This window comes from Parasteatoda tepidariorum, chromosome 5, assembly GCF_043381705.1.
Source record: "Parasteatoda tepidariorum isolate YZ-2023 chromosome 5, CAS_Ptep_4.0, whole genome shotgun sequence".
Lineage (NCBI taxonomy): Eukaryota > Metazoa > Arthropoda > Arachnida > Araneae > Theridiidae > Parasteatoda > Parasteatoda tepidariorum.
Window position 1 is genome coordinate 17,984,009 of NC_092208.1, and position 26,725 is coordinate 18,010,733.

General features: G+C 26.6%; 1 protein-coding gene across 2 annotated transcripts in view; it reads right to left on the minus strand.

Annotated features, from left to right (window-relative positions):
- LOC107453196 (focadhesin) overlaps window positions 1-20,049 on the minus strand; it is a 46,616-nt gene extending 26,567 nt beyond the window's left edge. The window contains exons 1-14 of one of the 2 annotated variants that reach the window (XM_043043207.2): window positions 19,832-20,049; window positions 17,935-18,006; window positions 16,347-16,501; window positions 14,046-14,141; window positions 13,852-13,953; window positions 12,535-12,694; window positions 12,225-12,440; window positions 11,921-12,020; window positions 9,468-9,970; window positions 7,397-7,501; window positions 5,131-5,357; window positions 2,570-2,696; window positions 2,410-2,468; window positions 977-1,193 (exon numbers count right to left, since the gene is read on the minus strand). In XM_043043207.2, the coding sequence (XP_042899141.1) occupies window positions 977-1,193; window positions 2,410-2,468; window positions 2,570-2,696; window positions 5,131-5,357; window positions 7,397-7,501; window positions 9,468-9,970; window positions 11,921-12,020; window positions 12,225-12,440; window positions 12,535-12,694; window positions 13,852-13,953; window positions 14,046-14,141; window positions 16,347-16,501; window positions 17,935-18,006; window positions 19,832-19,885 (2,193 nt within the window). In that variant the 5' untranslated portion in view covers window positions 19,886-20,049. The remainder of the gene's footprint in view (window positions 1-976; window positions 1,194-2,409; window positions 2,469-2,569; window positions 2,697-5,130; window positions 5,358-7,396; window positions 7,502-9,467; window positions 9,971-11,920; window positions 12,021-12,224; window positions 12,441-12,534; window positions 12,695-13,851; window positions 13,954-14,045; window positions 14,142-16,346; window positions 16,502-17,934; window positions 18,007-19,831) is intronic. The other variant, XM_043043206.2, reaches the window with a different exon arrangement.
- Between the last annotated feature and the right edge of the window lie 6,676 nt (window positions 20,050-26,725).

The window sequence follows — 26,725 nt, forward strand, 5'->3', positions numbered from 1 at the left end:
TTACTCATTTGGAATACTTATCATTGGAAATAAAATGCATGTTTGTCAATTCATTATTTTTTGTGTAACTTTTCTACAAGGAAAATATTAAAGTTTAAACTTTTTTATAACTTCACATCATTTTCTAATAGTGAAATTATATTACTTAACTTCTAAACAAGCAGAAAAAATACTATCTGAATTTGATTAGAAGTAGGTTTGTCTTATTTTGTAACATAATTTTTTTATAGTAGCAGGTAAAGGTATGTTTTATTTTTAGAGAATAACATTAGGAAGAAAAATATGTAAGAGAGTAAAAATTAAATAGGATGAAAAATTTAAACATATACATAAAATTATTTGCTTCACAGGTTATATTTTTATGTTTGTTGGCGCAGTATGCATGCTTCAAGCATTGAAATTTTATTTTACCATTATCTAGCAAGAGAGTATAGTTAGAAAAACACAATAGAACTAGTCGGATACAATATGTTTTAATAATGATAATTAATAATTTTTTAATAATAACTTCATCAGAAAGAAAATATTGGCAAATTTTTTTTAAAAATTTATTAATGCAACTTACTAAAAAATATAAATAATTTTAATATAGATACCAAGCAATAACTTTCTTATTCATACTATATACTTAACTATTTGTAACAAAGGAAAGTACATTAAAAATAAATGATGAATTACTTTTTTATTTCATAGATGCTTTAAAAAAATGTAATGTTTTTGAACATAAAATTTTAGTGTAAAATTAAAAATAAGAATGCCAGAGTTAGTTAAATATATCTAAAACATAAATAAAAATATACATGCATAAATAACATAATAAAAACTTACAAAATAGATACAAACATAAATAAGGAAACATAATAAACATACATTTAAATAAATAAACAAGTTTTTCATTAATCTAATCTAGTGTAAATCTACAAAAATTTTAATAATACATATAAGTTTGGTTATCATTAAAATATCACCAACTTACAGCAGTTGGAAGTTGTTTAAGCTCATGACAGTCGATAGAAAATTTAGCCAATGTTTTGTAAGCTACACTCTCAGCATCAGGTGGTAATACTCCAGACGCAATTTGTTTCCAGATTTTAGATACAATGTCTTTCATAAATGTGTCAAACTCAGGAGAACTCACTTGTAACTCAGGAATAAGAGAGAGTAGTTCAAACATTTTACAAATGACTGGAATTCTGTAATTAAAAATAATCATGCAATTAACTTAATTTACCATTAGATTTTTATTAGCATTAGAGATGAAACTTCTGACAAAAAATGCAAATTCAAAGTTCACAAATATTTTTTTACAGGGCTAAATAATAAGTTTTCTTTCAAAAGAAATAATTTATACATCAGGTTTGTGTGCAGTTTAAGTTTAATGTATCGAAAAAATTTATGGGGCAATTGAATATATGTAAATAAAACTTAATTAAAACAATAGTGCAATCAAAATATGGAATTAGGATAAAACACTATAAAAGATGACAGTTATTATTTAATTAAAATTATTTTTAGAAATAACTAAAAATTGATTTAAATCATTTACTTGTTCATTTTTTTATTCTGAGTACTAGCCTCAGCCTTTTCCAAACTTTAAACAGCAGGTTAACTTGCATCAAAAAATTGGTTTCCTTCAAGTTACTCAACAAAAAAGTTGTGAATAGCTAGAAATTTATGAACAATTTTGCTCAGGGGTCATCATTTGGAAAATAAAACACATTAATAATATTTCATTATTAATAAATTACAAAAAATATTTTGTTGTTGTTGACATATGCCTGTTTAGGCAGAGGGGGTGTGATTGTTCTCGTTTTCCAGTGGCCAAGAATTCGACTTCTGCCACACCCGTTTATAGGGCGGACCCATTCATATATCCATTCACAGATCGTAATTTTGACCTGAATCAGAGACCGAACGATCTCCAATCCAGTACCCACAGAGGTATTGATTTGTTATGGGAACATGGAGGACTTTCGTGACTCGACAGATTTAACATGCATCAGTCACTTTACTACATGGGGAGTCTTTGGCTGGCGGGATTCGAACCCATGAACTCGCGGACCCAGCGCCCTACCGACCAGGCTATAACAGCTCTACAAAAAATAAAAAAAATAATTTTTACTTGCAAAAAGTATATTTAAAACAGTCTTAATTTAGTAGATATTAACAGCATAAGTTTAGGTATAATTTTGTACCAACATTAGTAAAGAAATTAAGAAACAAATAAACAAAAATTAAGTGAACAAAATGTACAAAAAATTATGAATATTCATGTACACAAATATAACATTTATATCAAGCCATCTATGTATAATAATTATATATAAGTAAATATTTTAATTTAAAGGTTTCTGTATTCTACAATTTAAAATATTGTTGATAATACAAAATGTTTTTAAAAATATGTACCTTTTATCCTTACTCAATCTGGGACCTAATAATTTCCAAGTGGATCTCAAATCTATAATCTATTAGAGCGAAATAAAATATTATTAAAATCAATGAGAAAACCTTATTTTTACAATAGAGATGTCAATCTTTATTAAATGAATGCAAAAATGATACTAACTTCTGTTTTGCAAAGGTTAATGACCCCATCTAGAGCTAAACAGGCAGCAGGTGAACTTGTATCATCATTAGATTCATTAAATATTTTAGAAAGAATCCCTAAAAAATCACTTCCATGTTTTTCTGGGCTGTTAAACAAATAATAAGAACTAAATTTATACAAAAAATAAGTTTGAAAAATATATATACCCAATTTGATAAAAACACAGTACTTTAATGAGTTTTAATAGAAATGTATCATAACTTGAAATTGATACACAGAAACAATTTAACAATGAAACTAAAAATTGAAGTACAACAGTCTAAAAATCATTTTGAAGCATGTTTTAGTAAAACATGTTATTACATTACAGCTGGTTTTACCCAATTACTATAGGGACAACAGATTTGAAATTTAGCAGTTAGAAATGGACAGTTTATCAAAAAATAAAAACATATTATGTGTTTATTATTATGTCTCATTTATGATAGAAAAAGAAATATGGGGTTATTTCTCTGTTATCCATTTTCCAAAACTTGTTTACAAATCATAAAAACAGGCTCGTCAATTTCATTTAATGTAGTTTATATAAATGCAGGGTAGGTATATAAAAAATTAGAAATGATCTCAAGAAATATATACACTGAATCAAAAAAGAAAAATAGACGTATTCAATATTCAATGACACCCATCCCCCCTGGAGGTGGGATGGGAGACAACTTTGAAAACGTAAATATAAATTCGTTTTTTTATTGGGGATTCAGACTTTCCAGAAAAATTTAACCTTATTTGTCTTGTAGTCAAAGTAACAGATGTTTAAAATAATTCAGGGTTTACACTTAATTTCAGAAGAAAAAAATTCCCTGACTTTTCCAGGTATATCAAGAAAAATTCAATGAAAATTGAGACCATATTTTATATATACTATATAATTTTTAATCAGAAAACTTTGATTTTTATTTGTAATGTCAAACATTAGATTTTGTGGAAAAAAAACATTGAAATAGGATGACAGCATAAAATTGTCACTAAAATGTGATAATTTTTTAAACAAATATCTGTAATAGATGTGAGAATTATTTAACTCTACATTTAATTACTGATTGATGCTACTGACGATTCTGAGACTGGTTTTTCTTCAAGTAGGATAAAGGAATTTTACAGGTTTCTGTAAAAAAATACAGTTTTCCCTAACTATTTCCTGCTTTTTAAGAGTCAAAATGAAATTCCCTGAAAATTCCAGATTCTCCCTGACCCCTGGAAGCTTCGTAACTATATTTTGAGATCTATCTCATTAAAAATAAATGAAAATGTTCTGATAATTTCCTGCAAATATTTAAAAAAAAAAAAATCAATGAAAAAAACTTTAAACATTTCTATTTTTATATTCCTAATCTGATGAGTCTCAAGATTCGAGATTCAAATTAAAAATAAATAAATGATAACAAAAATGTTTTGGTATGTTTCTTCAAATAATTTCTTTTCAAAAAGTTGATAAAAGTTTAATGTGTTTGCTTCTTTGTTTAATAATTCAAAGGAATATTATCAAACAATAATTAAAGTTGAATTGCAAATTGTGAATTTATGAAATATAATTCTCAATTTTGATTTCATTCTATGTATTACTCAGTATTAGCTGCGCTAAAAAATACAGATGATATTTTGCAGGTCAATCTGTTAACAACCATAAACAATACCACTTAATTAACATTTTTCATAATATATAAGTAATTCTATATAACATTTTAATTAAATTAAGCTGTAAAGTGATATGTTGAATTTATATTTCTATGTACACTTAAAAATTTTACAAATTGAGTTGCTTTCATCAAAATTAGTATTAAGAAAAGTACTTTGGTGATTATGTACATCCAAAACTTTAATGAATGGTTATAGAAGTGGTTCACAACAAAATTAATAATAATTTAAAATAGACCAAAAAATATTGTTTATTTATTGTTTTTTGTAAAGGGCAATCAGAATTTTTTGGCCTATAAAGCCAGCAGTTATTCAAAAAAAAAAAAAAAAAAAAAAAAAAAAAAAAAAAAAAAAAAAAAAAAANAAAAAAAAAAAAAAAAAAAAAAAAAAAAAAAAAGAAAAAAAAAGAAGGGAAATTATGGTGTAAAGTATTGTGAAGCACAACTGTTCTGTCTTTGATAGTGGCTTACCTTGGATGCTATACATTACACACACATATATATATATATATATGTATCTAGGACTTATGAATTTAATTTATACAATCGCAATTAATTGCTAGAAGCAAAGAATGTAATTCTAAAATTTTATGTGAAAATAGATACCAACAATTAATTTACAGTAGAATTATAAACGTTTAACATATTTGATAGAACCTTCTAAAATGTGTGTTTATGAAATACTAGTTATATTACATAAAATATTACATAAAAAATATTTTATATATATATTATACAATTTTCAATCAAAAAACTTAGATTTTTATTTGTAATGTCAAATATTAGATTATTTATGTTAAAATATAAAGAAATGTATTTTAAAAGTAGCCTGAATGATTAGCTCAAACACTTAGGGGCAGCTATAAGAATTATACAATATCTTACGCTATTAAGCAAATTTCTCTGATTGCTGCTGCTTGAGATATTACAACTTCACTGATGTTTAAATCTTTAGAAATAGATTTATTGCTCTCTAATAATCTCTTGTGAAGATAAGAAAAGACACGATCATGTTTTTTCCAAAGTTCTAGCATTAAATGAATAGAAATGGCTTTCAACTCGGGCTCATTCGACATGCTACTGAGGATGCTGATAACAGGAGGAATAGCATACTGTAAAAGACACAACACAATTAATTTATTTTAATTCAAAATTATATGAATTGAATATCATGCTTATCAATTTAATATTATTCTTTAATTGAATATTATGCTTCAATGGAATACTATGCTTCAATTGAATATTTCTCTTCATTTTAATATTATTTTTCAATTGAATATTCTTCAATAGAACATTATGCTTTATTAAAGTATCCTGTATTAATTAAATTTTAAAATTATTTCTCGAATCACAAAGGCAAGACTCTCAAAGTAAATTTAGTTATGGAATCTAGAATTTTTGAAAAACTGACAATTGTGATTAAAAGTTTTACTTTCAGTAATTCCCTGATTTATTAAGGTCAGGTTATTCATTAAAGCTATAAATTTGATTGTGATATTTATTAGTGATACAATAATTGCGTTTAATCTGATGACTTAGTAAATTTATCGGTTATTACATTTAATCACCAGTATTTACATTATATTGATAAATAATTATGACTAATTTGGTTACATAGAATTTTGGTTTTTAGTATTTTATTAAATTCTAAAGTAGCGAAATATACAGGCCAGTGACACCATTTGGCCAAGAATAATTAAGTACAAATCTAAAGAATTATGGTGTCAGTTTTCAAAGTTTGGTCCAGGTTCTTTAGATCGTGCGGTTTGAAACTTGAACTATGAGATGTATAAGGATAGTTCATACAATGTTGCTCCTCCAGCTCTATCCTGCCCATTTCGCTTTCAGCAGGATGTATGCTCCTTTCACACATCCAGTATATCCAATACAACATTTAAGAGAAATCTGTAGAACAGTCCTAAGTTATCCAATCTTAATCTGCCATTTGCTTAAAATTTGATTCATAACAATAGCACTACTTAGTTTCTCTTTTTATAAACTAGTGTTGAACATTGTTTGGCATAAATTTCTTTAATTTTTTAAAATTTAATTTACACAGAACAATTTGAGTTCCTTCCTTTGAGTTCTGCTAAAATTTGATTCATAACAATAGCACTACTTAGTTTCTCTTTTTATAAACTAGTATTCAACATTGCTTGGCATAAATTTCTTTAAAATTTAATTTACACAGAACAATTTGAGTTCCTACAAGAATAAGTTGGAACAGTTGTTATGCACTGTTAGTATGCAAGTTTATTATAATCATCTCAACTTAATTGCACATCGGAATCAAATTTATTAATACCTTACTATTTTGTATGAAACCAATGTTAAAGTTCCATGTTTAAACCATAAATTATGGTTGACAGTCCTTGCTTAGTTGCTTAAAGAGGAGAAAAATTACTATTATTTTTTCAAACGAAATGATGTCCTGTTAGAATGGAATTTTCGTTTTTTAATTAAGAAGATGAGAATATATTTTTAATCACTTTAATAGGGACTTCCTACCCATTTTCTGCTCCAAACAGGTATCAGAGGGTAGTTTAAAAACGAATCAAATCCTGTTAATGAGGTTGTTTCTTTTACCCCTTTTTGACACACTCACACACCATTTAGAATATGGAAAGGTAAAAAGTTGAGAATTAAGTTAAACGTGTGTCAGAAGTCTTCAACTACTGATTTATTTGGAAGGAAATAAATAACTTTATAGTACGCTTTTCATCATTTATATTTTATGATATTAACACCTACAGCTATAATTATAATTGTTTATTGATCATTAAAACAAGTTTATCCCGTCAAAATATCATACTATGTTCTACATAACACTTCAAAGTAAATTACAATTTGTAAAAACATACTATTAAGATTCATAACTGGACTCAAATAATGAATGAATTATTTGAATATAGTTGGTTGGAGCTAGTGGTATTCCTTTAAGCAAGGCTGACAGTATATTAAGCTCATTAAATGTTTTTATTAAAAGGATTTCATTCAAAAAATATATTTTAAACTTTCAACAAAGAAATTTTTAAAAAGTACTTTTAAAAACTTATGATGATCTTTTAATAAAAATAATCTTTTTTTGATTAATGTGAAAAAATAAGATGACAATCTTAATTAAAAATTCTCATATGATTAAGTAACTCACTTTATGAGTAGCAGATTTTGGTAAAAAGGTAAGAATAAGGAACTTTGATTCAGGCAACCCCAGCAGATTTTGCTTGTATAAAAGAAGAGAAAATATTCTCGTTGACTGAAAGAAAAAAGAACAAATATTAATTTATATAAAAATTAAAACATAAAATTAGTGACTTCAATAATAAACAGTGACAGTGAATGGTGAGATAAAAAACTGGCATTAAATGGAATGTTGGCAAAGGAAAAAATAAAACAATATGAATCATAGATTATTTTAATGATTTAAATGAAAAGGGTACAATGCTAATCTAAGTAAAACTAAAAAATAAAATTTTAATCATAATGTATCAGCTGCATCTGTTTGATTTTGTTTTTATAGCAGCTAATTTAAATTAATAGTGCTAAAATCTTTTTACAGTTTACACAGTATGCTGTTACTTTAAATAAAATTGTAATTTTTATTTGATGGCACTGTCACAATCCTAATGATATCAAATAAGTAGGATTGCAAATATATTTATTTTATTAAAAGTATCTGCTAATACAAATTGAATAATATTTTATGAGCTTATTATTGTTTCTACCACTGCATCTTATTTTAATTTAAGGAAAAATTTTTAATCGATGTTTATAAAAGGAACCATTCCAATGGCTTTTCATTGCAAATTCTCTAAAGATAATAACTTACTATAATACTTAATACAATAGAACTTCTTTATCTAACTGCATCTCTTACGCAAAGTCATTATTTTCTTCAAAAATTGCTTCTAACATATTCTTTCGAACTTATTTATATGATGACTCAGCTCTACAAGGTTTAAATCATTTCCCACATTCAGTAAGTAATCTAAATAATATTCAAGGAACATCAGGTAATAATGTAAAAATTAAAACCTTTTTTGCCATTTAAAGAAATTCCTATATTACTAAATGCCATAAGTCCGATAGAATTCTTAGTGGTATTAGCTTATTTACGTTGCAGAAGAGCTGCACTACGGGTTATTGGCGACGGTCTGGGAAACATCTCTGAGGATGATTCGAAGGCAGCATTTTAGGAGCCAGCATGTTATGGGAAAGTAGCTTAATAGCTTCCTGTTTATACGAAATATTATGTTAAGACAATTATTATTTTTAATTAAATATAGCCTGAAAACAATGGTCTGAAGATGGTATACAATTTGAATACACAGAGAAATAAAATCCAATATTCTACTTAGTTCTGAAGACAAACATTGAATGTCGTTTTGTTCAAAATCTTTATATTGATGAGCACAGAGGTTTTCAAGAATGCTTTAAATTCATGTTATGCGCAGAAAAATCTCTCCCTTCCTTACAAAATACTCAAATTTTTCCGGTCTTTCTCAAAAGAAAAAAAAAAAAGGTCAAATTTTACTAAAATATTAGGGGTCAGCTATGCTCCTTTAGGCATAGTAGTAAGCAGAATTTATTAAGCTTGGTCATAAGTATTGAACCTAGCGTCATAAGCATTTGGTCCCTCAATTGTCTCAGTGGTAAAAAAAAGACTGTTTTGCAATGGGGTTTTCGTAAACGGAAATACTATTGGCACTGTTTGACTTACCAAGAACTGACCATTTTCTGTGATTAACAACTTATAAAATTTTGGCTAATAGGTAAATTAAGTTTGGTATTTTAGTACTTGTTTGTTTTTTCAAGTGTAGTTTCACTATTCCAGGATCCACTTTTATAAAAAGGGAACGTCATGTTATACTAATTATCAGAGAAAATTAAATCATATAATTAGAACAATGAATCTTCATTCCAAAGATTTTGATTATCTGAATCAGTTTCAATTTCAGTTAAAGACATTTAGGATATTACAAAATGGCTAAAAACATAAAAGATAATAGAAAAAAAAATGTACAAAATAAAATATCAAAACATTTCACAGATAAAAATTATTGAAAATATCAATTAGTAACTTTATAATCATGACATTTATTGTTACAAATCCTATTGACTGGCATGGCGGTGTTTCGTGGGTATGAGTAACCTAGGAGGAAAAATTTTATCCCTAAATTCACACATTTAAAAAATAGAAATTTTATTACAGTGATACATACCAAGTAATTATTTTTTGAAAGAATAAATTCAAAAGTATCCAAGCAGCTACTCAGATATTCTACACGATCAGGACAGCTGAGAAATAAAGCAGACACAATGCCAAACACAACCTCCAAATTTTCCGAAGAACTACAGTCTTTTACATACGTATTGACAGCTTTCATCCAATTCATTTTTGAATTCCAATCACACTTGTCCAACTTATTTGCAAAATCAACACATTGAAATGAAGTTGTGGCACAAAAAGTAAAAGTGTTTAGAAAGATATTGTTTCTTTTTTCTTTATTGTCACCATCCAGTAAATCTTCCTTTTCTTGCAAACTTTCCGCGGTTTGATGATTTAAAAAATAGGTTTCCAATTTATCAAGGAGCTGAGATAAATTTGATTTAGCTCCTTCATTGAATGATACAATGGACGGTTCAGGTAAAAGTTGAATAATTTGAAAAGCTAAGAATGAAGCCACTGTTGGAGATATGGGTTGTAAATCTAGCAGAGTTATAGCTAAAATGAAGAATTAAATTCAAAATTATTGTGTGCATAGTATACAGAAGGCAGAAATAGTTCAGAATTTACACATACAAAATTTAAAACACAATTTTAAAAATGTACTTGTTATGCTGCTCCCCATTGTTAAAACTAATGGACTTGGTTTAAATTAAATTAAATTTCTATTAATAAATAAAATAAGGAATAATAAAAAATTTCTTTAATTACAAATAAAAAAAAACTAAGTATAAATTGCTTTGTTTTTAGTAATTAAGCTTTAAAATTTAATCAAGCAAACTCAGAGGCCAATAACTATTTGAGTATTTAAGTTTTAGTAAACTTAGAACAAAATCTTTAATGAAAACTGCATAATTTGTTTCATTAATATTTAATAAAATTAAAAAAAAAGAAAGAAAAGTATATTAAAAATAAAAAGTAAAAAAATAAATTGAAAAATTTTTTTAAACAGATAATTAGTAGTTTTATAACTTAATACCTTTTATTTAAAGAAAATAAAATTTTAGACAAAATTTCAGATAATAAAATAAACTTAATACTTTTATTTAATCATCTATATTCATAAAAATGAAAAAAATCAAAGGTATTATTTTCTTTATATGAAGCTTATACAGAATTAAAACAAAGAAAATAAAAGGAAAAAAAAAACAATAAAAATCAAAATATAAAAAGCAGTATATGTTAAAGCAAAAAAAGTTGTAAGAAAGCAACTTCCAATAGCTGGTGTGTTTTTAAATTGAATTTCATGTTTTTCAAAATTTATATTAAGCTTAATAAAAAATGCCCTTACAGAATCAAACATAGTATTTAGACAAACATTTTATTAATTTCCATTGGACAACCAACATGAAATATGTTATTTAATCTTTTTTACTTATAATGAATTAAATTGGACATTTTTATCTATTTTTTATTCATAAATGAACCACATAGTAAATTTAGACATTTGAAGTTTAATTTTAAACCATATTATTTTAAATGCAGGATAAATGGAAATTAATAATTCTAATATTACAATATTTTTGTTTCACATCAATTTCAGTTACAATTGTGCTATACAAGACATAAACCTAGCAAATTTTCCAAGTAAAGGCAAAAACAATCTTTTTAAAATGTAACTTTTTATAGGTACAATTATCATTAAAAGCAAATTATACTGGATATTTTTGTCGATGCATGCATAATTTTCAAAATATTTTCTGGAACATCAAAAATAATATAAAAATTTATAACTACATTCAATTCTTTTTTATTCTCTTCTAAAAAAGGGAAGTTTACATTTTAAACATTCAAAAGCTGCTTTTTGTTTCTCACTTTATGACAATTTCGCATCCAAAACTTTTTCCAAAGTATTAAAGAAAACTAAATACTTAATTCTTTTTACAAATAGATATAAAATGATTTTTTATTAATTTTTAAATTAGAAGTAACGTTTCAAAAATTTTCAATTTTTGTTCATGAAAAGAATGTAAAATGTCATAACATAACCAAAACTTTTCAAGCTTCCTCTTAAAAAAAAAAAAATCAACTTATCGATTAGATATTATGCTTAGGAGAGAAATTTTGTTTTGAAAATAATTTTTTTTTTCCAAATTGGAGTCATAGAAAAATAATGTTAAAACTTCCTTTGCCTAGTATTTGATTAGGATCTTAAAATAATTTGAGCAATTGAAAAGTCAAGTTATAGATATTTGGGTAATAGCAGACTAACTGTTAATAAAAGTCTTTGATACAACTACCACATCAAAGGTTAATGCAATATCTTAGACATTATTAAATTGACATGGTTCAAACAGCACTGAAGTTATATTTTAACCACTTAAAACGGCCTTGACAACTTAATTAGTAAAAAGAAAAAAAAACAAAAACAATTGACCATTGCAAGAGCAAGCAAATTTATCTCTTTCCGTCAACAACATTATTTTAAATATAAATAGAGTATTTTACCAATGGAAACAAGTTTCTCCATGTGAAGAGTAGTTGCAGATTTGAGGGCAAATGATATCATAATCAGATAAACATTAACAAAGGAAGACATCTGTGAGATCTAAAGGAAAAACTATATTAGAAAAAAAAATATTGAATATTAAATGCAAAAAAAGTGATAAAAAATCCAAAATTAAAAAAAAAAAAAAATTATGTAAAATGGACAATTTTCTAAAAATATAATTTATTAATAAAACAGAAAAATAAGAAAAATAAATAAAATTAATACTAAAAAGGATTTTTTAAAAATTAAAATTAGACTCACTTGAATTAATGAGGAACTTAAGTTGCAAGCTAATTCCAATAATCTTGAAGGGTCATGACCAAGCACCAAACATCTTTCAGATAAGGACAATGAAGCTAGCAAAAAAAGCTCAGAGATATAATATTTGTCATTCTCAGAGAAATTTGAGCTATAAAAAGCTTGTCTTGCTTTTAAAGTAAACATTGAAGCCTCTGACACATGTTCATAAGTCTCAATCTGAAAACATATAAAATTAAATAATTGCAGACTTAATTTATTAATTATATGATTAAATAAATTTTATTATTTTCAGTTAGAAAAATATTATCACCTGCAAATAAGGTATAAAACGCAAAACATAAAAAGCAGCCTTCGGCTCCTCTTTAATTATATCAATGAGGGCCTCTAAAGTCAAAACCTTTGAATAATTATTCTTCTGAGATGGATTGTATAAGAGATAATCAATTACAGGTTCCATTGCTTTCAAACCCCTGGCGGAATAAAAGATAAGGAGATACACTTAATTTAACATTAAAATTTGTGAAAATGAAAACTATAGGTAGTAATTTATGGGTTATTAAAAATTTATTTATCAACAAATTTAAACATCATTTGAATAAGATATTGTGTGACATTATTAAAATTTATTCTGATGCTCCAATATATATATATATATATATACAGGTGGTTATCAAAATAATGGAAACACTTGTGAATAAAAGCGACATTTGAGAATTCGCTTCATAAGCATTAAAATATAATCTCACATATCAGTTTTTTTTAAAATAAAAAGTAAATGTATTAGGTGGTATGAGAGAGCTTTAGCAGAGTTGTCTACGTTTTGATTTTCTGTCAGAAGCGTAAAATGTCAGACCTCACAGATTTTCAGAGTCGCCAAATTGTAGGAGCCCGACTAGTTGGAACAACAGTGACCGAAACATCCCAGCTATTAGGCGTTTCTAGAGGTACGGTGTCTAAAGTCATGACAGCATACACACAGCGCGGAAAGACAAGCTCAGCAAAGCAAAATAGTGGACGGAAGGAGAAAGAGATCGACGGGTAGTGAAGCGGATTGTAATGTCTAAAAAGAAAACAACTGCAGCCAAAGTGACCGCAGAGCTCAATCAGCGTCTGGATTCTCCAGTGTCAACAATTACAGTTAGGAGATACCTTCATAAAGAAAACATTTACAGCAGAACACCTTCATAATCTAGGGTGTTTCCATTAAAAACTAATAAAAATTAAAAACTATTAAACAATTAACTACAAAACAATTAAAAACTATTTAAAAAATTAATATTTGACACTTAACTTTATAGCATATGATGAAGAAACAATAAAAAATAGTAAATGTTATAATGTAATTTCTCTGTCAAACATATTGTTCAATATTTAATGATTATAACTGTTAACATGTACAAAAGTGAAAAATTGAACAAGTTTATTTATATTATAAAAATGTATAGAGAGCTTCAACAACATCAACATATATTAGAAAAAAAGTTGTTTAAATTATATTTATCAGTTTATAAATATAATATTCCTTAAACACTGTCTAAAATGTTTCATTAATTGTTCAATAACATCAAAATAAATAAAACTATACAAAATAAATAAAGCTAAAACATTTAAATAAAACTATAGTTACACAATATTTTCTTGAGCAACAGCATCGGCAATATTTTTGAGAATTAAAGGTAAGTAATCTTCATTGTTTTGCAAAACAGTTATTAGAGGATGTTTTGGATGACTGTAAAAGAAAATTAAGAGAAAAAATAATTATAAATGTTTACAAACAAATTAACTCAATCATTATAATTCATCAATTGAAATTTTACTTACTGCAAGGAATATAGACTGGTAAGAGTATTATCCTGTTTTTTCTTATGTTGATGAATCAGGATTTTAGAAATACCTTTAACTAGAGCAGGAGCATTACTGTAAGAAGTAATAAAAACATATATCAATCAGGTTTAAGTTGTACAGTTACAATTAAAAGATATATTGGTCGAGCAAGAAACATAGCACCATTTTAAGTCTAATTTTTCCAATACATTAAGCGGATGATAATTAATTCTAAATAATCACCAAACCAGTTTTCTTTCCCTTTTTTAAAAATTTAATGTACAGTTAAAACAATATTTTTTTTGGTGTTCTGATTAACAATCTCTTTTGAAAACCGATAATACACAACTAGTCAACTATTCATTTTATGTGGTAGCTAAGTTAACTGTTAATTCAGCTTATAGCGAAAATGTAAATATTGTCTCGTCTTAGCACTTAATACAAACAAAACCGGGTTCTAAATCGAGTAAAGAGTTTTTTTTCTTCCTAAAACCTAAGCAAAGTAGAGCTAATTACTTAATAGAAATTGGTAAGCTGCTTTCCTATTGTTGGAAATCCCCTCAAGAAGAGGCAAATATTTAAATTAAAAACTACACAGGTAAGAAGAACTCCCTCATTCCAGTTGTGTATTTACAGTTACAACACTAACATCCTACACATTTTTCTTTCTTAAAGGACAACAATGCCTTTATTTAACACTTGACGCAGAATTATTAAATACATTTTTTATTATTTTATATTAATTTAGGCCAAAATAAGTGAAAAATATTACATCTAGCATTTTAATAATTTATGGTTATGTAATATAGCATGAAACACCAATGATTTTTTCTGCATTGAAGGTAAAAATGTTCAAACACAGCTTACTTCCAAACAATAATTTTTCGAATTTGCAGTTCCTTAGAACTAAGAAAAAAAGTTATTTATCCTTGAAATTTTCTTAATTTATAAAATCATTTATTGATACATTTTTGAATATGAGCGAAAATAACTTTTTTATATTTTATATTTTAGAACAAATATAATTCTGATAATCTAACAGTTTTGGTAACTATTTGACTATTTTTATAATTAAAAATAAAAAAATATATTTTTGCTTGTAAATAGAGCACCAAAAAATATATATATTCATATACTCCNGTTGGAAATCCCCTCAAGAAGAGGCAAATATTTAAATTAAAAACCACACAGGTAAGAAGCACTCCCTCATTCCAGTTGTGTATTTACAGTTACAACACTAACATCCTACACAGTTTTTTTCTTAAAGGACAACAATGCCTTTATTTAACACTTGACGCAGAATTTTTATTAAATACATTTTTTATTATTTTATATTAATTTAGGCCAAAATAAGTGAAAAATATTACATCTAGCATTTTAATAATTTATGGTTATGTAATATAGCATGAAACACCAATGATTTTTTTTGCATTGAAGGTAAAAATTTTCAAACACAGCCTACTTCCAAACAATAATTTTTCGAATTTGCAGTTTTTTAGATCTAAGAAAAAAAGTTATTTATCCTTTAAATTTTCTTAATTTACAAAATCATTTACTGAAACATTTTTGAATATAAGCGAAAATAACTTTTTTAGATTTTATATTTTAGAACAAATATAATTCTGATAATCTAACAGTTTTGGTAACTATTAGACTATTTTCATAATTAAAAATATAAAAATATATTTTTGCTTGTAAATAGAGCACCAAAAAATATATATATACATATACATAAAAGGGACACCAGTGTACCATCTGCGTCAAAGGGTTAATGACAGAATTTTTTTAATCAATAAGCACAGCTTATTCCCCAAATATTCCAGGATTAACAAATTTATTTTTAGAGTTTTAACTAGCTTATTATTACAGTTGTCAGAATCAACAATTTTTAATTATAATTTTTTTTTAAATAAAGTTAATTTTTATATCAGAGATCCCTATAATGCAGTAGTATCATCAGGTGTGGGCATAATGTAAGGGACCATTTGTATGTGGAAGTAAGTTCAGAAAAAATAGGAGCTGCATGAGTTTGCCTAAATCGAATATAAAGAGAATGGTCTCTACACATACATAGTTGAAAATATAAATCTTGTAGAAGTTTACTTGCTCAGAAAGTAGAATATTTTTGCTATTAGAATCAGTACTAAACTGAATTTTTAGCATAGAATCTTTTATTTTTAAAACCTTCTATTTATTAAATTCTAAAACAATTCCCAGTATTTCTGATTATAAAAAATAATGCAAATTATAAATAAATTGCATAAAAGTTAAAAAAAAAAAAGTCTCAAAACATATTACCCAGTAGAAGAAATGCTACCAAGAAACTTGTTGACAGCATAGCTGACATCTATGACTTTATTCACAACAAGGTAAACTAAACCCTGAATAACAAAATCAGCAGTTGATGGAGAATCACAAAGGCAAGACTCCCAAAGTAAATTTAGCTCTGGAATCTGAAAATTTTTGAAAAATTGACAATTGTAATTAAAGGTTCGACTTTTAGTAATTCTAAGTAATTCCCTGATTTATTAATGTCAGGTTATTCATCAAAGCTGCACATTTTATAATGATATTTATTATTGATAAAATAATTCGGATTCACCTGGTGATTTAGAAAATGTATCAGTTATTAGATTTGATCACCAGTATTTACATTATAATGATAAATAATTAAAAATCATTCACTTTGACTAATTTGGTTAGATGCTCATTGTAAAGTGAGTAACCTGTAAAGTGAATGTAATGAATATCTTGACTGATTGGGCCAATAGAAATATTTTATTATTGGCATCAAATTCTATCTTTTTTCGATATAGTAAAAAAAAAAAAAAAAAAAAAAAAAAAAAAAAAAAAAAAAAAAAAAAAAAAAAAAAAAANATAACTAAGCATTTTAGTAAAAAAAAAAAAGCATAATTTTTTTAAATATTATATATATATAGGAAGAACTATTTTATGCACATCTACACAGCAATGAAAAAAACAAACAAACAAAACAAACCATATAATTATATACTATCCACATAATTATCCAAGCTAACAAATTAAAGGGTTAAACTAATTCAGTCTGATTCCATTACTCCAATTTTAAGCTTATAAACGCTACTAATAATGCATCAAACATGACTAGAACATTGTGTATTGGAAAATACTTGAAAGAAAAAAAAAAAAGGTCACAAAATTGAGAAAAAAATGTTTTTAACTTACTTTTACTTCCTCTGTTTTAGATTACTTAACTTTTCATTCTTTCTATATATTTTTTAAAAGTATTACAATGTTGCTAAATACTACACATATATAAAGTATTCGTTAACTGATTAAAAATAACCAAAAAAAAATTTCCATTTCATTTTGAGTTGCGACTATGTTTGATAATACTATCATGTTTTATTCATTCTATAGAAATCTCTAAGATACAAAATACTGACAGATAAAAGAATTTTAAAAACAATTAAGAATACACATCAGAGAAATTCTTTTTTTTCTTCAATAACACAGATTTAAATTAAGTTTATATTGAAATCTCTTATGGAGAGAATACGCAGATTCAAAAAAAAGAAAAAAATGATTTTAATACTTTTTTTAGTTAAAATAGATATTTTTTTATTGTTCAATTTTTGTACATTTAAACATGTAAAGTAAAGTAAAAAATGTAATGTAAGTCATCTTTTAGTCAAGATAGAGAGAATACCTGATGATCTACATATTTAATTAAATTAATAGAAAGTTTTATTGATGAAATTTTGACAGCATAAACTATATGTTTTACTTATTTATGCATAAATTATTAAAGTTATTCCAGATGCAAAAGAGGTTTTCTTAAATATGAAAAAGTATACCAAATAAAGAATATTTATTGAAACAACAATATAATTAATTTTTATCTTACTTGCTTTGATGAGGCTGTAACTAATTCGCCTTTGGTCTTCTTCTTAACAATCTGAACTAATTTTTGAACACACTAAAAAATATATGCATTTTATTAAGAAGAAAAAAAAAATAAAGTTTATAATTTATGTTTTTTTTCCTTCATATAACTGTCAGGGGTGATTGTGAGCCCCAGTCAAAATTCCGGAAAATTTCGTGAGTAAAAAAAAAAAATAAATAAATGAAAAAAAGTTTAAACTGAAAAATTAGAAAAAAAATTTAAACAAGGTTTTTTCCTTTTTCTCAATATTTCCTAGTTTACTTAAAATATATTTAAAATTTTACACATACCTATGATGACCTGGAGAAGCAATTGAAATTTACAAATATGTCTCTCTTTCTTGAGTTTATGATTATAATAACTATTTACTGATAAAAAATGAATATTAATCTTGAATATAAGCTTATAAAGTAGCTCTCTTATAAACAAATAAAATAAACTGCGTTTTTAAGTTCCATTTTTGAAAATTTGATTTCCGAAATCTTTTGTGATCACCGATTTTTTTAAACATCTGAACCTTCGATCTCCGGAAACTTCCGGATCACAATTAGTGAAAAATCCGGAAATCCGGATTTTTTCCGGAGCACAATCAGCCCTGAACTGTAAGATTTGTAACTTCAAAATTTTTTCTTCATAACTTTCATAACATACTTTACAACATATATACCTACCAATCTTGAAAAAACAAAAACATAGATGTTGTTGATGAGTAACAAAAGAAAACAGACTAAAAAAACCTACGTAATAAACAGAATGACAACCATATATTCTCTGGGAAGTTCACCACTAATCGTAAGTTTGGAAAATAATCATAAATAGAAAATATCTATCAAATCAAAGATATATTGTCTTGAGAGTTGACTTAGAATTGTAATTCATGAATTTGTTTTAGCCTTCAAATAAATGGCTATTTATGCAATTTTTCCATTTATGTGCACCATCCCATATTGTGGTTAACTTTTAAAGTAATATATATGATTATCTATCTGTTGATGATATGGTTTCTCTACTCGGATTTTTGTTGTTGTTGCCATCTGGACATTAATTATATATCATGGCTGTTCTAAATTGCAATAATTAATTTAAATTTAACCTCTAACTCTTTTTTTTAACTTCTTAAATTGTTCTTTGATGAAGCAGAGTTTTGTTTTTCCAAGAAAAGAGTTTTTAACTACAATAAGTTCATAAGATTAATTTTTTGTTCTTGCTCTGGTCTTATTATTATAATTCTAATTACACATGCAACTTGGTATTGTTTATGAGTAAGAATTTTGATTCCGGTACATATATACAAATGACTGTAGCTGGAATTACACTATGAAAGTTTTACAATACTTTTATTACTAAATTATGAATTAAGGTTAAACAAAAAGAAACCCAAAAGCCTTACACTTTTTATGTACCGTTACAAATTGTAATAATATGGATTGAAATAATTAATTTGATTAAAATTACTTTTAAAACAAGCCTATGTGCCATAAAAGAAAATTTTCAAGTATTCTGCTAACTTATATTACTCTGTCTCGTTTTAGCTTTAATAGATATTTCCCAATTCTTAACCATATGTTAAGTCCATGAACTACGCAATACGGACAAAAATTTTTGTAGCTTAAATGGTTCATAAAATAAAACTATACAGTGTATCTCAACAAAACTTTTATTTATGTTTGCAATACTTGCATGTGAGTTCTTCAGTCAACCTAACAAATAATATTTTTTAATGGTATAAATAAAAATGCAGAAAATTAAGCGTGCATTTATTATAAAACAAATTTATGAGGAGTGCAAATGTATTGCCTTTTGACAATCGTTCTAAAACTTTATTATTGAACAAAATAAACAGAAAATAAACGCATACTCGGGTGCGAATGGCGATATCATCGTATTTTAATCGCTGTTTGAAGTCTTCCATTTTAAAATATTCACAATTTCAAAGCAATATAACAGATTGTTAATTATGAAATGTGCCAAGTTGGCAGGTATACTGCTATTCAAACAAACATCACCGGTTTCATCTCCTTCTGTAAAGTGTCAACAATCTTTGTTTACGTTTTCAGTTGTCTATGTTTGTTCACCAATATGACCGCTGACTAAATATCATTTCGTCATTTTTAAAAATCTCAGGAACCATTCCCGCTCACTGCAATTCGCACGTGCAATTAAGCATTGATGTGATTCAAGCGTTGGCCCGCAGTTAAATAATCACACGAGCATGTACGTTCGTATGCAGTGAAAACGCTAGCTAAATTGAAATCTTTCCTAAAATTTTCTGAGTGAAAATTTGTCTCGCAGTGGACTGATCGTTAAGACACGGTTCTCAGCAGATCACCGCAGTCAAGTATTACTGTTTGCTATCAGGTTGAGGGTGGGTGACCACTTGGATCAGTCTGCGTAGGGTCCGAGGGTGTGCGGTATTGTTCCTCATTAAACTGTTCTGCCGTAAAGTGCTCGTCTTCACGTGCAGGTCGTTGGGCTACCGAAGCAGGGGTGCCATCCCCTCTGTAGAAGATCGAAATTGTGATGGCATGTCTTCGGATCATCCTCAGGAATGTTTCCCTGACCGTCGCCAATAGCCCATTGTGCAGATCTAGTGTGACGTAAATGAACTACAATTACTACTACAACAGCTGAATGAAAATTTCCGGAAGATAGCTTTCGTTACTTCAGATATTTTTTGCTACTAGTTTAAATTAAAAAAGTGGGGGAGGTGCTAAATTTTTTAATGGTGTTACTTTTTAACTCATAAATTAAAATAAAAATGGTAATTAATTCAAGAGAATAGTAATAGAGAATAGTGAAATTAAAATCGTTCAAGAGAAATAATAGAGAGAATAGTAATAGAGAATAAAAATAATCATCATTAAAATAATAATTTAATTAATAATTTAATATTATTATTATTATTATTATTATTAATAATAATTAAATAATAATTTAACTAATTAGTAATTTTAATAATAATTATTAATAAATTAAGATAATAAATTTAATAATATTAATTAATTAAATAATAATAAATTATAATTAAATTGAATTATAATTCATTAGAAATAATAAATACTAGAGAATAATGATAACAATATTTTTAAAATTGTTTATTTATTTATTTATTTTTAATTATTTATTTTTGCATGACTAATTATTTTTTAATTTTTTTTAATTTGGAAGCATTTGTGTGCAAATAAATATAGTGAAGATGTTTTTCAAAGTTCGTCATTTGCAGGATAAATGCTGTGGATAGTCAGAGAGANTGCAGAGGATCAAAATTGTGATGGCATGTCTTCGGATCATCATCAGGGATGTTTCCCAGACCGTCGCCAATAGCCCATTGTGCAGCTCTTGCGTGACGTAAATGAACTACAATTACAACTACAACAACTAAATGAAAATTTCCGGAAGATAGCTTTCGTTACTTTAGATGTTTTTTGCGACTAGTTTAAATTAAAAGAGTGGGGGAGTGCCAAATTTTTTAATGGTGTTACTTTTTAATTGAAATAATAATGGTAATTAATTCAAGAGAATAGTAATAGAGAATAGTGAAATTAAAATCGTTCAAGAGAAATACTCGGGAGAATAGTAATAAAGAATAAAAATAATTATTAAACTAATTAGTAATTTTAATAACAATTATTAATAAATTAAGATAATTAATTTAATAATATTAATTAATTTAATAATAATAAATTATAATTAAATTGAATAATAATTCATTAGTAATAATAAATACCAGAGAACAATGATAACAATATTTTTTAAAAATTTTTATTGTTTATTTATTTTTAATTATTTATTTTTGCATGACTAACTATTTTTTTTCTTTTTTTTTAATTTGGAAGCATTTGTGTGCAAATATAGTGAAGATGTTTTTCAAAGTTCGTCATTTGCAGGATAAATGCTGTGGATAGTAAGAGAGAGAAAATTTTTTATTTTTTAAAATAATTTTATATTGCAGAACATTTTTTAAAGCAGTTTTACTTAAAAACGCGTGCGACAAACATTGCAATATTTAGCATTTTTGAGACCTGCAGTTGTAACACGAAAAATGGTAGCACTCTCTCCAAAAAAGACTGCAAAATGAAGAGTAGGTAAATTTTTAACTCCTTACAAATTTCAAAGATATTAAAAAGTTGTTTTTAAATTTTACTACCAAATAGAATAGTTATCTAGAGAATAGTGATGGAGAATATTAAAAATAAAATCTTTCAAAAGAAATAATCAAGTGAATAGCAATTGAGAAAAATAATAATTATTATTAAAATAATTAATAATAATTTTAATAATAATTATTAATAAATTGAGAGAATTAATTTAATAATCTTAATTAATTAAATAATAATAAATATAATTAATTAAATAATAATAAATATGATTAATTAAATAATAATAAATATAATTAATTAAATAATAATAAGTTATAATTAATTAATTAAATAATAGTAAATTAAAATTAATTAATTAAATAATAATAAATTATAATTAATTAATTAAATAATAATAAATTATAATTAAACTGAATAATAAATAATTAGTAAAAATAAATATTAATAACAGTATTTTTTAAAAATTTTTTGCATGTCCAAATATTTTTTTATTTTTTTTACTTTGGAAACATTTGTGTGCAAATATTGTGAAGAAGTTTTTGAAAGATTTGCAGGATAAGTGCCGTGGATAGTGAGAGAGAGAAAAAAAACAAACTTTTTTTTAAAAAGTAATTTTATATTGCAGAACATTTTTTAAACCTGTTTTAATTGAAAAAACGTGGGTGACAAACATTGTAATGTTCATCATTTTTGAGACTTAAGTTTTAACACAAAAGATGGTTACGCATTTTTCAAAAAAGATTGCAATGTGAAGAGTAGGTTAATTTTTAACTCTTTAAAATTTTCAATGATATTATGGAATGAAGTTGCTTTTATTGCTTTTAAGTTTTACTACAAAATTAAATTACAGATTTACAGGTGGGAAATTCGATCATGCTACTTATTTTTAAACTACTCGAATGGTTCCTAAATGAATTCCTTTTTCCAGAGAAAAAAACTAATTTCACGTTGCACATAAAAAAAATCCTGATATCCCGATGGTGCAGTGTTTACTTAAAAGGTCGCTGGTCCGAAACTGAAGAAAATTTGCTTCAGAAAAATTATTTGCTTATTAATTTGAAATAATTTGTTATTTTTCACTATTTCTTTATTTTTTATAATAGATAGCAATATTTATTAATTTTTCGTATTCTTTTATCATTTATATTTATTTTTCAAAAGAGCCTATTTTTTTTATTATTATTTACATTTTCTTCGTCAATATTCTTTATTATAATGTTTTGTTTTATAATGTTTTTTTTTAATAGCTATTGCGCACTCTCCCCTGCTCTCTATAAGTCGCTAACACTCGAATTTGCTTGCGCAGTTCTTTCCTCATGAATTCCTTTCCAGGGGAAAAAAAACACGCTGAACATGTTTCACTCGTTCGTCTCATTTATTCAAAAATTAAAATAATAGTAGCATGCTAGCAATTCAAAATAAACATAATTTCATATACGTGTCTAAAACCAAAAAAGTCGAATTTTCGACTTCTTTCGATATATGTTGAGACCGTGGTCACCTGGCTAGGTATCGATAGAGTGCCTAGAGTAAAAGAGTGTGGACAAGGGAGAAACGATTCCTGATTGGTGGAAAGAAAAACTTTACCGCCGGAGACGAGAGTGGAAAATTCGCCATTGGAATTACACGGAGTGAAAATTATCTGACTCAAAAAATTTATGTTTTGTATTAATAAATGCATGTAATAAGTTCATTACTTACTTTTTTTCAATGAGAAACTTCACAGTTACAGTAATGTTAAAATTATGGCTGAAAATTTGGATAGTTGTTAGTTATTCGAATTAATCCTTATTATCACTTACTTGCGTGCATATAAAGTTATGTTTATCTCATTGTAAAGAGAGCAAGGTGATGAAATAACTAATGGTTAGATAAGAATAAATGTATTTACTTTTAATACACATAATTTCTATCTAAATTACTTATAAATTTTAAGATTTGAGCATCTTTTCATCAAAACTTCAGAAGTTCAGAGTTTGGCGATATTACTTTGACAAGTTGGCGAGTTACAATGTTCACGTTACAATGTTACAATGCGCGTTACAAAGTAGCATTTGTTTACTTTTCGTTACCAACTGTATAATATGCTAGTTTGTTTTAAATTTCAACTAATAATGGAAATTTTTGTTCACAATTTGTTGAAATAAACAATACCTTTTCAGGTGAATATGCGATAATTTTTTCCTGAAAAAGTAATAAATAATAATAAATTATATAATTTTTTATTAATTATTATTTCTGAAATAAATGGCATAATCATTATTAATTTTTACATTTTATTTAAGGCATTTATTTAAAGCTGAAGTCTTTTCATAAGTCTTTTTTTTCTCTTCATTGACGTTAATTTTTTTTAACAATTTCAGATGCTAGACAATGTTTCTTAAAAAATCTGTAATATCATGTGCTTTCCAATCTTAAAGTTTATATTATTGATACTTTAGTATATAGGGCGCTTTTTCATTACACGACACGATACCGACAAAATCGGACGACAAATATGTGAACGACAATGTTGTTGCCGGATCGCTCAAGCAATTGTTTTTTCACTTGTCCGATATCGTTCGTCCGAGAAGTAGAAATTCTTGTTCATTCAATGTTTTGAGCTTAAGTGAGCAGTTGCTTGTGTTCTGTTGTGATTTTTTTCTGCGAACTTTAAATATGCCGGGTGATAATCGTCGTCTCAAACTTCTTACTTTATTTTAGAAGAAAAAAACTAGCAGTGCAGAAACGTTTTTGGGTGCACGAAATGGTACTTACATATTAACGCCACCGCAGCTACAGATTTGGCGGTTAAGTGCCGTCAATCTGTACCTAAAATTTTTGCGACAAATCATGAAATAAAACACTCTATTTAATATCTAAAAATTCGAAACACTTTATTTAAAATCAAAGTAGTCAATCGGATTTCGGTGGAAAATGGGCCGATATAGAGTTTAACATATATTCAAAACAGTCTCTTTTCTTTCACCAGATGTTGTCGCCATATGAACTCTGATAAATCTTATACTATAATACGAGGAATGGTTGCCAAGTCGAAAATCGCCCCAGAATTAATAAACTCCGGTAAACTTGGGGGTCTGGGGTTTTTGGCCACGAGGAATCGATTGGTGCCGGTTTTGAAGCGCTACGGTCGAGCAGTTCGGAGTTACAGATAGGATATTTTCAAACTTTATTAGTTCGCCATAATGGCTATAGATACTTTTCTCCACTCTTATAAATGTATGCTAATGCGAACCTTACAATTGAAATATTAATTTTCGACAACTTAAACAAATAATATACGAAGGAATTAATAATTTAATTGTAAGGTTCGCATTATTTTACATTTATCGAAGTGGAGAAAAGTTTAACTTTTGTGTTAAAATCACCGTCAACAAAGTCCGACACTTCAACATTCGTCAGATTTCAAGCTGCATTTTCAACATGCAGAACGCACCTCTACATGAAATTCTTCAAGGAGCCGGGATTTTGGAACAACAAGCGATCAACTCAATTCTACCCGCAAATGGACAACTAGAAGATACCGTCATTGTCAGAATGCTTCTCCATTACGCCGAACAAGCTTACCCAACCGACAAAGTTGCTGTACTTCACCCTGAATTTGTCGCACGCTTCTACGTTACAACAGCGGATGGCGCTTATGAAGGAATGGCTCTTCTCAACGATATCAGCGACCAGAACAAGGCTTCCAACTATCTATACGGCGTTCAACAAGGATTCGACGTGCTACTCATTCCCATTCACAAGAGAGCTCAAATGGATAGAGGCGAGCACTGGATGCTAGGAATTTACGAAGCAAGCTATGGAGAACGTCAACTATTAGTCTGCGATCCAGTCGACAACCCGCTGCCCATCGATGCTGTTTTGAGAAAAATACTGCGACACGTTTTGAATACCGTTGTTACGAATGAAAAGCTGAAAGGATGCATCGTGAANATGTCCAAATATTTTTTTATTTTTTTTACTTTGGAAACATTTGTGTGCAAATATTGTGAAGAAGTTTTTGAAAGATTTGCAGGATAAATGCCGTGGATAGTGAGAGAGAGAGAAAAAAACTTTTTTTAAAAAAGTAATTTTATATTGCAGAACATTTTTTAAACCTGTTTTAATTGAAAAAACGTGGGTGACAAACATTGTAATGTTCATCATTTTTGAGACTTAAGTTTTAACACAAAAGATGGTTACGCATTTTTCAGAAAAGATTGCAATGTGAAGAGTAGGTTAATTTTTAACTCTTTAAAATTTTCAATGATATTATGGAATGAAGTTGCTTTTATTGCTTTTAAGTTTTACTACAAAATTAAATTACAGATTTACAGGTGGGAAATTCGATCATGCTACTTATTTTTAAACTACTCGAATGGTTCCTAAATGAATTCCTTTTTCCAGAGAAAAAAACTAATTTCACGTTGCACATAAAAAAAATCCTGATATCCCGATGGTGCAGTGTTTACTTAAAAGGTCGCTAGTCCGAAACTGAAGAAAATTTGCTTCAGAAAAATTATTTGCTTATTAATTTGAAATAATTTGTTATTTTTCACTATTTCTTTATTTTTTATAATAGATAGCAATATTTATTAATTTTTCGTATTCTTTTATCATTTATGTTTATTTTTCAAAAGAGCCTATTTTTTTTATTATTATTTACATTT